Raw genomic sequence first — 17,688 nt, 5'->3', positions numbered from 1 at the left:
GACCTGAAAATGTTTTATACCTGCTTTGATGATATACAGAAGTTACTTTTAACTTAAGACCATCGAGATATGTATGAGGACAATTGCACTCAACTATGCACTCAGATTCAAGATTTTTGCTTTTTCTCCACCTTTGCTGACAGACAAACTTAGTCATATGACATTCTCATCCTATAACTCAGTTCTGTTATTAGTAGAAGAGAAATAAGAACATCCACCTAATTTGCTAAATTTTAAAAAAGCAGAACTGATCCCCATGTTCACCCTCTTTGATGCTGCAGTACCTGCATTTGTCACAGCCAAAGGAAAAAGTGCAGGATGAATACATTGTTCTGGAGACCCAGAAGGAGATGTTCAGAACTGTTTGCATCAGGACTCTCTTAGAGTTGTGTAAAAACTGGGTTGGTTTGAAAAAGGGGACAATATGCTTTTTTTTTTTTTCTGTTTTACATTTATTGCCATGAATATTTTGAATTCTCTGAAATAAGTATTTCAGATTTCTTTGGGGCAAGTTATGGGAATGAAGACTTACTGGATTTGTGCTTTTTCTTGTTTATTTCTTTTGCAATCACAATCCCTGAATTATGCTGGTCATGTTTAGGTGTTTGATTCAGAAAAATAAATAAAGTTTGGCCCAGCAGTGTATAATGTGATCTGTTTTGTCAAGGCCAGCATGCTTTTTTAAAATATTCAGCATGTTTTCTTGCTGAGAGCAAAAATAGCTAGCTCTATCCATAAGCTAGCTCAATAAGCTTAACTGAATTTGAATTTTTTTCATAATTATGCATTTTATTCAAATAGCAGCTACCAGTTAGGTCTGTTGTGCTAAGCAATGCATAAGCATGTGGTAAGAGGTTGTACCTGAGTCATAGAATGAATTATCTAGATACTTACCATAATCAACATGAATATAGATTGTATTAGTATAATGCAAATCAGGCTCAGTGGTCAGACAGGGTCCAACATTATTGCAGAATTAGAGTGATTTCCTAGTGGTACAAAATGCTATGAGAGAGAATATTTGAAAGCAATTTACTTGTTACTGTTGTTTTTATTTATATATATGAAATATAAATACAAAATAACCAGCCTTGTATATATGTGTGTATTTTGAGGGATGTTGGCAATTTCAGATATTTCACAATCATTTAAATAATAAATGCTTTAATAATTTTCCTATTCTTGATTTATTTTCTATTTGTTACTGTTTTCTTATTATTCTTTTGGCTTTTTTTTAACTATTCAAATTATTTGCCAGAAAAACATCAGAAAATATATTTTGTACTTCTATATTTGTTCTTCCTCTTCAATCAGTAGCTGCTACAAAACAGTATTATCTTATCACAACTACACATGCCTAATTTCCAAAGGTAACTGTCTGTTAGGGCTCTGTTGCTCTTCAATGATCTGCTAGCCCACTCAGAATTTAATGTTCATCATCAGCAGCCATGTTAATCTATTTCTAACTGAGATGAGAAAGAAAACAAGAAGAGACAAGAAAAATAAATCTTTGATGGAGGCACAAAGAAACTTTCAATAGAAAATAGTGATCCACACAGTAAAAGCTGGGAGCGGGAGGATATCAGCCAGATAGTGACTGCTTTATGTTTTAAATGATGCACATTAAAAGTAAGTTTGATGATTTAACTACAAAAACACTCCCTGTCCTTCTCTCTTTGTAGGAAAGTGGCATCTTGGGATGAACTGTGAAAGCAGTAATGACTTCTGTCACCACCCTCTCAGTCATGGATTTGATTACTTTTATGGCCTTCCCGTGACCAATTTTAGAGACTGCAAACCTGGCCAAGGCAGTGTATTTTTAAAAGGTGTTCAGAGGGACCTTGTCATCCCAGTCCAAATCGCTGGGATCGCCCTTGTGTCTTTGGCAGTAGTGCAGTACATTGGCCTTCTCAAAGTACCCTTTCAAGCACTGGGTTACTTCTTGTTAATAATCACAATTTCACTTGTGGTTTTGATTTTTTTCTTCTATCATTTTCGACAACTAAACTGCTTTTTAATGAGAGACCATCAGATTATCCAGCAGCCACTGTCCTATGAGAACCTTACTCAGAGACTGACAAAAGAAGCCGTGAAGTTTATTGAAAGGTAGGTTTCTAAGTGTTGTAAGTTAACATTGGCATCTCATGATGACAGTGCTCCTGAAAATTAGGAAAAAAAGTGATCTGGTGGGCACAGGGAATATGTTGTAATATATGTGATTGTAAGTTTTTTCCTTTAAAAGATGACATTAATCTTGTTGGTAGGAATGACTGTTTGGTTTCCTCCTGTCAGGTATGTAGCTAGTTTCTCTATAGAAAGGGAAATGTTTTATTCTTAAGAATTTCATGTAAATTGAAATATGAAAAATATTTTTTGGTGTGACTTAATTCTGTGAAAGCACAATGCAGGGTCATAATTCATGGCTTTTCTAGAATGGGGAGATGTTCTTTATCATTGAGTTGATGCATCCATTAAAAGGCATTCATATGGCTAATTTTTTAAGATACTGGCATTTTAGATGACTTTTATAACAGTAATTTTGAAAATATTTGATTTTCCAAAATTAGAGTGCTAGCTTCTGCATCTGGGACAGAAGAACCCCAGGCACCAGGACAGGCTGGGAGTGACAGCTCTGTGGAGCAGGAGCTGGGGGTGCGGGTGGACAACCATCTTTCCATGAGCCAGCAGTGTGTCCTGGGGGCCAGGGAGGCCAGTGGGATCCTGGGGGGCATTAGGGAGAGCATTGCCAGCAGGGAGGGGATCCTGCCCTCTGCTCAGCCCTGGTGAGGCCACATCTGAAAAGTTGTATCCAGCTCTGGGATCCTGAGGACAAGAGAGAGGCAGAGCTCCTGGAGGAGGTCCAGCAGAGGGCAATAAGGTTGATTAAGGGATTAGAGCATCTCTCTTATGAGAAAGTCTGAGGTATCTGGGCCTGTTCAGCCTCAAGAGGAGACAGCTTAGAGAGAACCTCATCACTGTACATAAGTATCTGCAGGAAGGTGTCAAGAGGACAGACCCAGGCTCTGCTTGGTGGTGCCAAGCAATAGGACAAGAGGCAATGGGCAAAAGCTGATGTACAGGGAGTTCCAGGTGAACATGAGGAAGAACTTTCTAGTGCAGGTGACAGTGCCCTGGAACAGTTAACCAGAGGGATTTTGTAGTCTCCCTCACTGGAGATATTTAAGAACTGTCTGGACATAATCCTGGGCCATGTTCTCTGGGATGACCCTGAGGGAGGTTGGTCCAGATGATCCCACTGTTGTCCCTTCCAACTTTACCCATTCTGTGATTCTGTGAAACAAAAGGGTGTTTTGAAAACAGTATTTTTAATAGCCATCATATAGGGCCACCTAAACATTGGGTTACAAAACCATCCTAAGTCATGGTTCATTTTTGCTAGGTCAGTTACTTTGTAATTGTTACCAAAGGGCTCTTAATGGGATTAAGTCAAAAAAGTATACATTGTATATTCTAAAATAGAAATCAATATATTTACAGAAAAAAATATTTATTCAATTTAACTTCTGGAAAAAATATGTGTATGTATTTTTCTCCACCACTTTTGACACAAATTGTAGCATTTTAAAAAATACTAAATCAAGATAAAATCATATTCTAACATATAGAATTACTATTATCCTGAATTTCTATTCAACACCCCTGAATTACTATTCTTTAAAGTATGTAGCATTAGTTTCTGTGAATACATGCAAATGGTGTTGTTGCTGGATGAAAACACATACCGAGAATCTGCAGCTAAATTTTGTAGACTTAATGACTTTACAGAGCAACTGCTTCTAGCTGTTAGCAAGAAAAAATGTTTATCTAAAATCTTGATCTCATACTGCAATTTTTTATCATTTCCATCCTTATGAATATTTGATGTGGCTGTTTTTACATATTATACTGAAAAAATGGTTTTTATAACAAATTTCCTTAAATAAGTAAGTGTTCCCAACAATCAACATTTCCATAAGTATTTATAAATTAACTCAACCATCCTTATTTCCTCTTGGTGATGGGGATAGATATAAAGATGCCTTTTCAGATACATTGTAGATAATTTAACAGTGAAGTACTTTGTTATTACAAACACATGAACAAACGCATTTGAAAATTGCTAAAAGATTACTTGCTTAGTGACCAAGCATCTGGTGATTTCAAAAGACTCTCAAGTACATGAACTATTTGTTGGTATATTCTTCCACTATTTGCAAGTATATAAAGTGTCTGTAGTGATACTGTTATGGGTATCTATTAATGTTTCGCTAATTTCAATGCCATGACAATAAAATGGTTGCCTCAAAATAGGTGAGTTCAAGATGGAAATCGATGGTAGAAAGCTAGTAACTCTTTTAACTGTATTAATATGTGTAATGTGCACAGTGTTACCCTGTAGATTAGTGCTGCTGTTTGACCCCAGTGTTTAGAGCTGGCAAAATAATGTGTAATCTAAGTCATCATAGCTTTGTTGACCCAGCTAGAGGTAAGTGATTTTACATCATTTAGGCACTTGGCCTCAAATGTCAGTGTAGTTTTCAGACAACACTGATGTTAAATTGAAGTCAAGGTTAATAGCACATATTCATAATTTACAACAAACTTTGTTACAGGAGTGCTGCAATTACAGTGAGAATTATAACCCAGACTCTTCATAGTCAATGTTATATTAGAGAATATCCAAACATGTTAAAGTATTGAGAAGCAATTAGGGCATTTGAGCAATCTTAACTGTGCCCTTTAATGAATATATGCAAAGTATATGACCATAAACCTTACTCTTGGGGATATGAGTAATTGGATTGATATTCACTGATCTGCCCCTTGTGTTAGTGTGAGCAACAAAACCAATATTTGCTTTGACACACTAGTTCTGACATGATAGAGTTCATACCAGAGCACCAGTAGACCATTGCTTTTATGATTAATCCACTGACTTTGGCCATTTGTAGGCGAATGGCCAATAAGAGGTAACCAGGTTGCAGAAGTGAAGGGCCACAAGTATTTTGAAAGTCATGGTGCTTAGCAGCATTCTTGTCATTCCAGTTCTTTCACCCTTTAGCCACATGTTTGAACACTGAACTTGTCACACAGTCTCCTTTTCTTTAGCTGACACATTAAGTAGCAAACTCAGTCATGTACGCTGTTAATCCTTGTGTACAATTATACCTGAGAGCAAACAATCCTGAAGTTAAAGAATTCAAGCTTTCACCTTACCTGGTTCTGAATACACATTTCATCATCAAATTAAAATTATCAGATATCATCTGTCTTTTAGTTGGTTAAATAACTTTACAATAAATATACGATGAACCTCCAATCTTCACCAGCACTGATATTTCCTGTAAAGCTTTTTTTATGCTACTTTTATATGCAATGTATATAAACATATATTAATTTTCCAATGTTTTATCTATGTAAGTTTGTTTGCCTATTGCCTTTATTACCTCTAGAATTTCTTCGGAGTTCAGGTGATGGACTTCCAGACATTCTCTTTTCTAGTTGTTTCTCTGTAATTTTTGGTTTTGTGACTTGTATAAGCATCAGATTCTTCAGAAGGAATAGGCAAAGAAGGAGAGGAAGTGGGGTAGACCTTTATGTTAAGGAATATTTTGATTATCCAGAGCTTAATGATGGTAGTGATAGGTTTGAGTGCTTAAGGTAAGAATCAGGGGATAGGCCAACAAGGTAGACACCAAGGTGGGAGTATGTCATGGACCACCCAGACAGGATGAAGAGGAAGACAAGATATTCTGTAAGCAGCTGGGAGAAGTCTCACAATTCCTGGCCTTTGTTTATGTGGGGAACTTCAGCTTACCAGAGCTAGAAATGCATTGCAGTGGACAGGAAACTGTGTGAGTGGTTCTTGGAGTGTATGGAGGACAAGTTCCTGATATGGCTGGTGAGTGAGCCAACCTGAGGAAGTGCTGGACCTGTTCTCTGTGAACAGGGAAAGACTGGTGGGTGCTGTGGTGGCAGGAGGCTGTTTGGGCACAGAGACCACAAAATGAGAGTTTGTGATTCCCAGCAAAATAAGGAGAGAGGTCTTCCATAACTACTACCTCAGACTGCTGGATGGCCAATTTTGGCCTGTGATTCTATATAATCATTAGAATTTGTATTTTTAAAGTCTTATCATATCTTCATAGTGTACAGCTATGTGCTATTTTGCTGACTTTGGTCTGATCTTTAGAAAGGTGGTATTGTATTTTATCTTCCTTAATCTAGTGTGTGCATATTACAATTTTTGTTTGTTCTTTAATGGACTGAAAGAGAGCAAATACAAAATTCAATGCCCAAAAATGGCACTGGAGAAGAATGTATGCAATTACATGTGTCAGATCTGGTGTGTGAAAACAGGTAGTAGTTTAGTTGCTTACCCTAATTGTAAGTGGGCAGGTCAGCTCTGTGTATGTTAATTCTAATTGCTTTTTCCTGAGAGGAAGTGTTTACATGTCGTAAACCTAGCAGAATGCTCTCTTGGTATTACAGTGTATTTGAAAGTCAAATGGGTGCTACTTATTTCATGTTAAATTCAATGTGGTTGTCACTCATACATCTTCAGCATGCCTTTCAATGACCAGCTGCACAGAAAAACAAATTTTTCAAAATGCCAGGGTCTGTTTTCTGGTGCATCAGAAATTAACAACACAAAAATACCACTCTGTGATACAGAACACCTCTCTGAGAAATTTCTACACCTGATCACAACAAATAATAATATTTTTTAAAAGTCTAATGAAATCTGGTTTCTTGAAAACAGTATTTAAATACTAACATGATTATATTTAAAAACTGTGATGACGGTGAATTTGAATCCTCTTGACTAGTTTTACCAGTCATAGATTGCATATGCATAATGTTCAACATATTATAACAGTTAATAAGTTGTAAATTTTCTCCTTATCTATTCTATTTTAGTTCTTGAAACACTGTTGCAACACCTGTTCTAATTCTTTGTTAGCTACTGTAGCAGACTGTGGTTTAGGGTTTTTCCATGTATCATTAGAGTTTTTCCATGTGTCATGTTGCACTGAAGTTACAGGTCTCAAATCCAGTGTTTTTATGAATCCTACAAGAATATTCCTTATAGTTACAGCTAAATAAAAATTATAGAGAAGAATTTGTGTATCTCTGTATGCATATAATGTATATGTGCACATATATTAGAAAATGTTGTAACTTATAAGCTCTAACAACTCTACTAGATCTTTGTGCGTTTTCTCCCAGACCTCTGATTATGCCTTTTGAACAAGAAGGTAACAGGAAGAAGGAGTGGGTTCATATAGGAATTTACAAAATCTTTGGATCATTTAAGAATTATTGGGGTCCTCACTAGTTCTGCAGTGATTGACAGACTGAATGGTCAATGGAACACTTCTAAAACAGAGGTGGATCTGTATGCTGGACTCCAAAGCTTTGTGGATGAGAGGGTTTAGTTATGAGTTTAGTTTGTACTAGATAATATTTTTTTTTTCTCCATGCTTACAAAATTTTCTTTCAGAGGGAGAGAAAAGGTGGTATAGAAGGGAAAGAAAAACATATGTGAAGTGTTTACCTTAAGTATTTAAAGGAAACAATGAAGACATGAAATTGGAAAAGTAGAAGCATTTTATCTATTGGCATAGAAAAATTATTTAAAAAATGCAGATATAGTGGTAAAAAAATTCTACTTATAATATCTACTAGAAAGAGTCAGATTTTCTATATATTTACATTTTTCCTTATCTCTCTGTTACATTTTCAACACCTTTTGTGGTTCGTATAAGCTATCCCGCAGTAGTCTGGAGTTCTTTTTCTGATTTTGAAAACAATTGAAAATATGACATCTGTGTTTGAAGGTGTATATTTTAAAACAGCAGGACAGAAACATCCATTCATAAATTCATTCAGACTAACAAGAATTTTAGCAGTGTTAGCAGTCTGAACAAAACAAAATCCAGCATATAGAACAGTCCTGCTTTCGTACAACTGAGCCAAAATTTGGCTTTTCCTCCTGCAGGAACAAGATTAATGAAGTGAATTCATCCACTGCTATCACAAAGAGCACTGTCTTACTGGTGATCTAATCTGGAAGTAGAGGAGGCATCTGTGGGGAATAGCACTAATTAATTTATCCACTGGGGGGATTCTGAATAAGAAGAATTTTTTAATAGAAGGAAAATGACAGGAAAGGGAATGTTATGTTTCTATCTGCTTGTGTTGACGCAGTGGTGATTCACCTAGAGTACTGTGTCAAGGTGTGGCACAAGAAAGATGTGGACCTCTTACAGTGGGTCCAGAGGAGGATCGAGAAGATGATCAGTGGGATGAAACTTGTTTCCTATGAGGACAGGCTGTAAAAGCTGAAGTTGTTCAGCATGGAGAAGGCTCAAGAGAGACCTCCTGGTGGCCTTCCAGTACCTTGAGGGGGCTTATAAAAGGAGGGAGAGGGAATTTTTATAAGGACAGATAGTGGCAGGTGATAGTTTTAAACTGAAAGGAGGCAGGTTTAGATGAGATATTATGAAGAAATTCATTACTCTGAGAGTGGTGAAGCGCTGGAACTGGTAGAGCAGTTGCAGATGCCCCATCCCTGGAATTGTTCAAGGATTACCTGCTGGTCATGCGGGTTTTGTTGAGGCCTGGGATACAGTTGGCTTTGTGGGCTGTAAGCATATATTTTGCCAGCTAATATGGAGCTTCTTGTCAACCAACACCCCCAAGTCCTTCCCCAATCTGCTCCCATTCCATTCTTCATCCAGCCAGCATTTGTGCTTGGTATTGACATAACTGTGGTGCAGGCCTTTGCACTTGGCTTTGTTGACGTAATTAAATTTTCATGGACTGAAATCTTGAACCTATCCAGGCACCTCTGAGTGGTGTTCCTTCCCTGCAATGTGTCAACTGTGCCACTTAAATGCACAGAAAAGCCCACAATTGCCCAAGGAGTTTTCAGAGCAGCAAGCATTTAAAGCAGATTTGCAGGGGAAAAGTTAAAAGACTTGGGTTTGAAGCACAAAGTCAGATTAGCTTTAATTGCTCTCTCACACACTTTAAAGCTGTTTTTTATAGCTCAAGCCTGAGCTGAATCCTTGAGTAACTTAAAGACACCTCACTATACAAAAGAAAAACCCGGTACTTTGCAATGCAGACGAGTCACCAGCAATGTGATGCTTTAAGATGTTTTCAAGATGCATTAAAAGCACCCTGAAGAATATCTTATGTCAGATGTGTGTAATCTCTCTAGCTACTTGATAAATTGAAAAAACTGTGTGACTCATGTGAGGATGAAAAATCTCAAATTTTTTGAAAAGGAGATTCTCTGTGTTTGGGCTGTGTAAAAGATAGTGGAAATACATTTTTGAAAGAGCTGTTTTTTGAAGTGGTTCAGGAGTTAAGCTGTTATTGTCAAATTTCTCTCTTGCCTACTAGCTGGTATTGTCATTCCATTTTCAAGGTCAGAGTAAAGGTATTTAGTTATGATTCTCCTCAAAGTGTTTTGGCAGGAGATAAATAGCTGCCTCTGATCTTTTAGAGGATATTAATGGGTGAGACACTTCTCCACCCGACAGCAAGCTGTCAATCAAAAGCTGCCAATTTTAGTTGGAAAAAAGAGAATGATGTAGTGCCCTTCCATATCAATCATTGATTTGATGACTCTTCATGAAAGTTAGATCTTTTCTGTGAATTCAACAAACAAAACAAACTTGAATATTATATCTTGAAAATAACATTTGTAATGGAAGCTGTTGATACTTTTAGCAAAGCAAGAAGACAGTTATGAGAATGCAGTGTCTCTATGGCATTAGAACAAGGTAGTTTGCATGAAAACTAAATATAGCCAGCAGTGTTAAGGTACAAAATAATTTTTTGTGGTGTTTTACCCTAGAATTTGTATATTAATCTCAATTCAGTGAACTGTGTTTAAGGAAAAAGTCAACAATAATCCCAGGAATTAAAAAATGCAAGTTGTAAAACAAAAATCATCTGCCTTGAAGTAAAGTTCTGTAGTGAAAGGTCAGTATTAGATTTTTGTATATATTAAATAAGTAACTTTTAAGTATATGTCTTTTTTTACCTCAATTGGTGATATTTTCAACCTTTTTCATTGACTCAGGGATCTCTTGTTATTTGTTGCTAAAATTGTGAAAAGTTCTCACATATATGACCTTTCAAATAGCAACAAACAACTTCATGGGAAGTGTATCTTTTATGAAAAACATGTCTTAAATGTTTTGGATCAGTACTTTATATTAATAAACTAATACAGGATTTATGCAGAAATGTTTGTGAGATAATTAAAATATTTTTTATTAATCTTCCACATGAAGATCGTTTTTTTTTTCCTCTGGGTTTCCTAAAAAATGAGGACTTTTTATGAAGAAAAAATCCCATCAGAAACACACTTATCAAGTGATTAATATGGATAAAAACTTATTCTGTGTTTATCTGTATATGCCAGTAGAAAAAAAAGCTTTAATCATACAACTTGTGAAAAAAACAGATCCAACCAAGGAGAGAGGAAAGTGGATCATAAATATAGTAAATTAAGCTTAATTATTTTTCTTTAAGAGAAAAGTATTGATATCACATTAATATTTTGTACTAAAAAACTTTGTTTTGAAGTTCTAAATGTTAGGATTTTTTGTTAATTTTGAAGAAGTGGTTTTTATGAGCATGCCTGTATTGGGGCTCCCCTCTTTAAAGGGTGGATGAACCAATTGCTTGAGGAAATACATGGTCTCCATTTGATGTTGATATGAATCACAGGTATTACCCACCACAGTTTGGTGGGGGAAAATATGATAAATAAAATTAAAAGTAGTCTGCAATTAGCTGTGTGCTTTAAGGTGAGATCCAGACAAGTTTTGTGGGTAGTGCTTTTGTGGTTCAGCTGATATTTACAATATGCATAATGTACTGCAAGTGCTGTTAGAGCATATAGCAATAAATTTGGCTAGGATGGCACAATTTTAAATAAAGTAGTATAAATAATGCATAAGCAGAAGTACTTGTTTGAGCTGTGCTTTCACAGCCTGCTGGAATTGATCATAAATATCCTGTTGACAGATCACATGAACAGCAAAATTTACAGAGTCTATTTATTGCACTCTTTCTTTTGTATCTATTTAGGAAATAGACAGAAGACAATGGAGACTGTTCAGTACTCTGAGAACAAAAAGTTTTATATTGGTATGACTTTGAGGTTATGTAGAGTCACATTCATACCTTAGTCTAGAATAGACACAGGTCCCCATAACAGTTTAGCTGATCAGCTTCCATGTGACTTTGTGAGGAAGGAAATTGTGTTTCACATGGATATATAGTGCTGAGGGTATGTTTTTGAACAGAAACTGTATTCAAGTTTTTAAAAATATCCTTGTAAAATGTGGAGAGATGTTTGTATATAGAAACTGCTAGATTCCTGCCTTTGAACAACAAGTCCTTTTCCAATATATATCACAAATGGTATTAAGATAGATGTTGTCATTTATTTTTGCACAAAAGAATGGCATTTTTCCTGGGTGTGTGTTTATTCAAAATTATCCTGTAATCAATTACATTATTCCTTTTCAGCTTTATTTTTTGCTTTGGTGTCTGTTTTTTTGAGAGGTACAGGGAGCCTTTTTAAAAAAACTCTATTGAAGAAAGATTTATTTGAAAGATTATAAAATACTCTAAGAGTTTGTGGTTTTGTTTTGCTTTGTTTTCCAGGAACACTGATACACCATTTCTTCTTTTCCTGTCTTATCTTCATGTCCATACTGCTCTATATGCTTCAGAAAATTTCAAAGGAAAGAGCAAGCATGGTTTATATGGTGATGCAGTGGAGGAAATGGACTGGAGTGTAGGTATGTTACATATGCTTCTAAAAGCAGTGGAAGGAATTCATGATGGCTTGTGTTCATGTTTACCAAATTGAGACCAGCAATTTGTGTCTATAGGATATCTTTCATACTTGTCCTTTATACTTAGGGAAAAGAAACAGTCATTTAGAAAGCACAATAATCTCAGCTTTTGCAATATCTACTTTATTGCCAAATTTATTGTGTCCTACAAAAGCAATTCCCTTCTTTGACTGTGAAGGTGGTCTATGCAGCATGGACTTAGCAGAGATGTGGATATCTAATTGTGGACTTCTGAAGCTGAGTAGTTAAATCCAACCCTCTGAGCTTCTGAATGCATCGTGCATATTCAAATGATCCTTGTAAAACAATCTATTATTTTAAAAAGTGACCATATGATATCAGAATAAAAATATTTTCAAATTAAGTATATAATGTGCTCTGTTGGAAAAACTAGTTTGCTAATTATTTCAATGAGTTCTCTGAATTATTGAAATCACTAAGATGAGATCCACCTCTGTTTATGAAGAATAGTCCAAAAAAATGAACTTGCCTTTCAGAGCCTTCCATTCTCTCTGAGGCTGGAGAGGAATTGGTCCTTAATCTTTCAGCAGGCTTCCTGTATATCTAGATGTATAGAATTTTTTCTCTGATTTCATGGATAATCACCTCTGCAAACAAGTAGCAGTTCATATTTGTAGATAATCATATGGTAGAAAAGCAGTACTGTAGGCACTAAAGATGACTTTACGGTCCTCCTTCCGGTAAACCCCAAGTTGATTCTCTTCTCAGTACAATTCAATGCAAATTGTCTTTCTTCAAGAAAGCTTTCTGACTAAATTGCTATAAACAGATGTTTAGCTTTGGTGCATGCATAAATTATGCCAGCATGAGCAGTTAAACATGTATTCTTCACATATTTTGCATCAGGAAGTCTAGTTGAAGAAAGAGTGGGCAAAAGGCAGCACAGCATACTTAGTGATTTGTAATGTACTTATTGCAGTATTTATAGGAATGGGGAGAACTGTTGTGGGAAGCTGTAATGTGCTTAGGAAGGGTTTTCAATATAGGAGATAACAGAACAATACTCTTTTGTAAATCATGTTTTGTAAAGAGAGAGCAAGTTTTGTTTTATTCCAGTTCTATCAACCCTGAATCTTTACCATGTCTATCAGTGGCCACCAGCATTTGGTCAATTGGGTACTACTTGCATTAGATTAAAAAATGCATGTGTTATAATTTCTGTTTGCATCCATATTGTAGCAATCCACTGGACATTAACTCGTTTTACTGTCTGTGTTTGATTTCCTGTTTTTTTCTTTTTTCCTGTTGTGCGTTATTTACTTTATTCTAGCCTAATTGGTTTTTTTTTGCTGCTGCCATTACATTTTGCTGTTTCCTTGCTGCAAAGGAAGGAAAGTCTCCAGAGAGAGTCTCTAGGCTTTAAACAGCAAGTTGGAAAGCAGGGTAGCTGACATATTGCTGTTTCAGGCTATTTAGTGATGCAGAGGTGGTAACAGGTTGAAAACCACTGCTCTTTTCCAGAATGACCACAAGTTCTTAGGAGATGTGTCAAATAAACCAACTGTAGGACAGAAGCATGCTATTTAAAAAGCTTAGGCTAAACCAGGGATTCAAGTTTAATGGTGATAACATAGGAAAATAGAACAAATTTAGAGAAGATACACAAGATTCCTCAGGTATTGTCCTTTTCTGGTCATTACACAAGCATCAGGGACAACAGAGCTAGCTTAATCAGGAAACAGATCCACAGATCCACAACTGTCATTTGCTAGTATAAAAGTAACAATTTTTTTTCAGTTGGTCTCAGTTTTGGTTGTGTCTTCTAAGATCTTCTTGATGAGAGAACATATTTGTTCCAGCGTGTAGAAAATATGTTTAGTTCCTCTGCTACTTTCTCCTCCATTATTAGCCTGATGAAAAAAAGAAAAGTCGGGGCTGTCATTTCCAAATGAATCTGGAAGAATAATATACTTTTTTTTTTCAGTTGAAGGGAGTACTTATTTCCATTAACCTCCACTGAAAAGTCCAGTTTTAATGCATCAGCCATGTCAGAGAAAGTAGATTAATTCACTGTACTGCTGATGTCAGTAACCAGTATGTTCTTGAAAATGCCTCTGAAGAGTCTACAGTAGAAAAAGTTCTTAAGAAATTGTCTAGAAAAGATGAAAAGGTGGATACTGTGAGCTTTTCAGAAATGGAGGTTTTATCATTCATTTGACAAAAATTAGTATTTATGCATAGATGAATGTAACTTGCAAGAGCAGTAAGAACAATATAGCCCAGATATAACACTATGCTGCAAGACTTCCTAAGTAAAGAAAATACAGCATATGAAGAAAACATGAGTGTATGGAAAACTACATTATAGAAAAACATCAGAAATCTTTGACCTTTGGTAGGAAAAATACACGAACTTTCACTGAGTTCTAAAAGAAATTTACAGTGTTTTCTGCTGACTAAGTCATGTTGTGGAAGACCCTTGTGGATGAATAAAAAAAAAAGGAGTAGAAAAGGAGTAGAAGTTGCAAGTAGAAGTCCTACCAGGTACCAGTGATGACATAAAGATTGAACAATGGAATTGCAACTGAAATACTTTTCCTTATTTGAGAAGTCAGATGGAATCAGAAAGATATTAGGCGCCATTTCCAAGAGAGAAAGCAAGAGCTTTTCTTGTAAGATGGAAAAGTCCACTCAAGACTCAAAATTCTAAATACAAAACAGTTCCATTTTCATTTCTTTATTTATTGAAAATCAGTACCAAATAGGACAATTATTCAATTGTAAGGCAATCATCATGCTAGGAGGAGAAAAGCCCAAAAGACACATGAATAAAATACTTTTTTGAATATTTCATGTTTGTGACTTATTAAACCAACACTGAAGATTATGATTACAATCCACATCAAAAATCCAAAATACAAAGCCTCTTGATAAGCTTTGGGACCATGTATGCCTATTGCTTTTTCATACTGATGTATGTATAACAGAATTCAATGTTGAAAGCATTCACTGTTATAATGTCACTGCATGTGACATGCCTTAGAGAATTATTCTCTGGCTAATAACATTAATTTTCTTTCAATGTAGGCTAAGCACCTTATTAATTCTATTAATTATAATTCATATGAGAGCAGATGAAATAATCTTGCAGTCTAAAATGGAAAAAGAAATGATGAATGAACCAATGAATGCACTATCATCCTTTTCTTCCTTCCTGTATTCCCTTCTTTCATTCCTTCATTCCTGATTGAGTATAGGAAGAAAAATGGATATGCTCAGAAATTGTTTTTGATGTAAATTGCATTACACTAATTGAATCCAAAACAGATCACTGCAAAGAGTTTTGGAGCCCCCTGTAGACTTGCAAGCTGTGTGAAGACACTAATCCAACACCACTTTTGCAAATGGCTGGTTATTACTATGTTAGCAGCAGCAGAACTACATCTCAGGTCTTCTTCCTTTGTAGGTCAATCCCAACTGAAAGGTTTAGATGTAAAAAAGTCTCAGAAATTGTGGTCTGTCACATACTAGGTAACTGTAAAGTGAGGGCCTTGTCTGGATGCCTTTGTTATATGAATGTCCTGAAAGCTGAAAAACCTTAACTGCCTCTCTCCCATGGTCTTTTGACCTGTCTTAGGATCAAGTTAATATTACAAGAAAATATTATAAGTCATCTGATATTATTTATTTAGAAGTAAAGGAAAAGGGAAAAGTGGGAGGGGAAGGGAAAGGGAAAGGGAAAGGGAAAGGGAAAGGGAAAGGGAAAGGGAAAGGGAAAGGGAAAGGGAAAGGGAAAGGGAAAGATCCCAAACCATCTTAAATTTAACTTTTATTTTAAATACCTTGAAAGGTTGTATAGAATTTTATGGGAAGTATGTTTTTTATAGGAATATGTTCCCAGTACCACTGAACAGTGTCCTGAAAAGGTTTGTAAGAAAGACTAGAGCAATTTTTAATAGAAAAATCTGGGAGAGCAGTGACTGAAGCCCTATTCAACCTGGAGAAGAGAGTATCGTATTGACCTGAAGGAAGGGTGTAAAGAGAATGGGCCCAGGCTCTTCTCATTTCTGCCCAGTGGTGTGAAGAAATGGGCACAAATTGAAACATGTGAGGTTTCCTCTGAACATCAGGGAAAACTTTTTTACTCTTGAGGATGATCACATGCTATCCCAGGTTGCCATAGGGGTGGTGAATTCTGGAGATGGTCCAGGGCTCCAAGTGGCCCTGTTTAAGGAGCAAGCTTGGGCAAGGTAGCCTCCAGAGGTCCCTTCCAACATCAATAATTCTGTGATTCTGTGAGATGCTGGAGAAAACAACAAAAAAAAAATCTGTTCACTAAAGTCAAATCATATTTGAAACAAAATCAAATACAACCTTTAAAAGTCAGTGTAGAGAAACAAAGGAACTCTGAAGCAAAGAGAAGCAAGATACTGTCATGATACTCTCCTCCCTTGCTCTTCTCTAGTGTGACCTCACCTGGAGCAGTGCATCCAGGCCCAGAGGAAAGCCACAGAAATGGTCAGAGGTCTGGAAACAATTCTTCTCTGAAGAAAGGCTGGAAGAGCTAAGGTTCTTTAACCGGGGGAGCTGAGATTGTTTAGCCTGGGGAGGGAAAGGTTCCAGGGTTATTGCTGCCTTTCAATATATAAAGGGGGCCTAAAAAAAGGTGGAGAGGGACTTGTTGCCAATGACTGTGTAGACAAGACAAGGGGCAGTTTTAAACTGAAAGAGAACAGGTTTAGGTTAGCTATTAGAAGTAATTGTTTGTGATGAGGACAGTGAGACACTGGACCAAATGACCCAAAGAAGCTGTGGGTCTCCCATCACTGGCAGTATTCAGGTTCAGGTTGTACAGGACTTGGAGTAATGTGGCAGGGAGATTGGACTGTATGATCTTTGAAGGTCCCTTCCAATATAAGCCAATTTTTGATTCTCCATTACTAGAGTGATTGACACATTTTGAGGATGCTAATGACATCTTGAGTAGATTTTCCTTACAAGGAAATAATATCCCATAATTTTTTTTAAGTAAAAGTAACTATGAAATTAAACCTTAGGTATCCGAAGAAATTGAACCTCACATGAGGAACATTTATGACTTGTTGAAGCATTTGCAATGCTCTGCAACACAACTCTCTGGGGTGACATATAGCCTGCACTGAAATGCAGCAAGACAGATGTAAAGCATACTTTCTTCACTGAGGAAGGACAGCTGGGGTACAATCTAGGAGGACTGTCTGAAAGTCAGACCACTTTTCAAGTGGGTTTTTTTTTTTTTTTTATTCCACTGTTATCATTATTAAGAATTTTCTATAAATACATATCTTCGCAAAGCACTTTCAAAGATGAAGGGCAGAAACTCCACCAAGCCAGCACCAGACTTTTGTGAAAAACATCTAATTTACTTATTCCCTAATGAGATTTCCTAGTCTTATAAAAGAGATTATATCAGTAATATAATATGTGCAGGACTAAGCTGTGGTTCCTAATGTCTATACCACCCAATTGTGAGATGATGAAAACTAAATTCTTACACAGCTTTATCTGATGAATTTGTGCATGATTAAATAGTTAATACGCTAAGTATGTGAACTTGATCACATCCTTTCCTTTAATCTTTTTTCTGTTCTGGAATGATGTAAATGAAAGGTCTAAGTGAAAACCATTCCAATTTAATATAAACTATTTTTAATGACCCCTGTGGCATCTTTCTCTCTTTTTAGTAATAGATGTAACACCAAGTAAATGAAAATAATGGTTTCAGACGCAAAACAAAAGTTACTTTGGAAAATGTAATATATTTAGGAGACAGAAAACTGAACTATGCCCAAAAGAC

General features: G+C 36.1%; 1 protein-coding gene across 7 annotated transcripts in view; it reads left to right on the top strand.

The window, feature by feature from the left end:
* Positions 1 to 17,688, top strand: part of STS (steroid sulfatase) — a 107,567-nt gene that overhangs the window by 32,586 nt on the left and 57,293 nt on the right. For all 7 annotated transcript variants that reach the window (XM_063147960.1, XM_063147953.1, XM_063147946.1 and 4 more), the window contains 2 exons: positions 1,683 to 2,106; positions 11,698 to 11,834. In XM_063147960.1, the coding sequence (XP_063004030.1) occupies positions 1,683 to 2,106; positions 11,698 to 11,834 (561 nt within the window). The remainder of the gene's footprint in view (positions 1 to 1,682; positions 2,107 to 11,697; positions 11,835 to 17,688) is intronic.

Source organism: Melospiza melodia, chromosome 2, assembly GCF_035770615.1.
Source record: "Melospiza melodia melodia isolate bMelMel2 chromosome 2, bMelMel2.pri, whole genome shotgun sequence".
Lineage (NCBI taxonomy): Eukaryota > Metazoa > Chordata > Aves > Passeriformes > Passerellidae > Melospiza > Melospiza melodia.
This window is presented reverse-complemented; position numbering and strand designations above follow the sequence as displayed.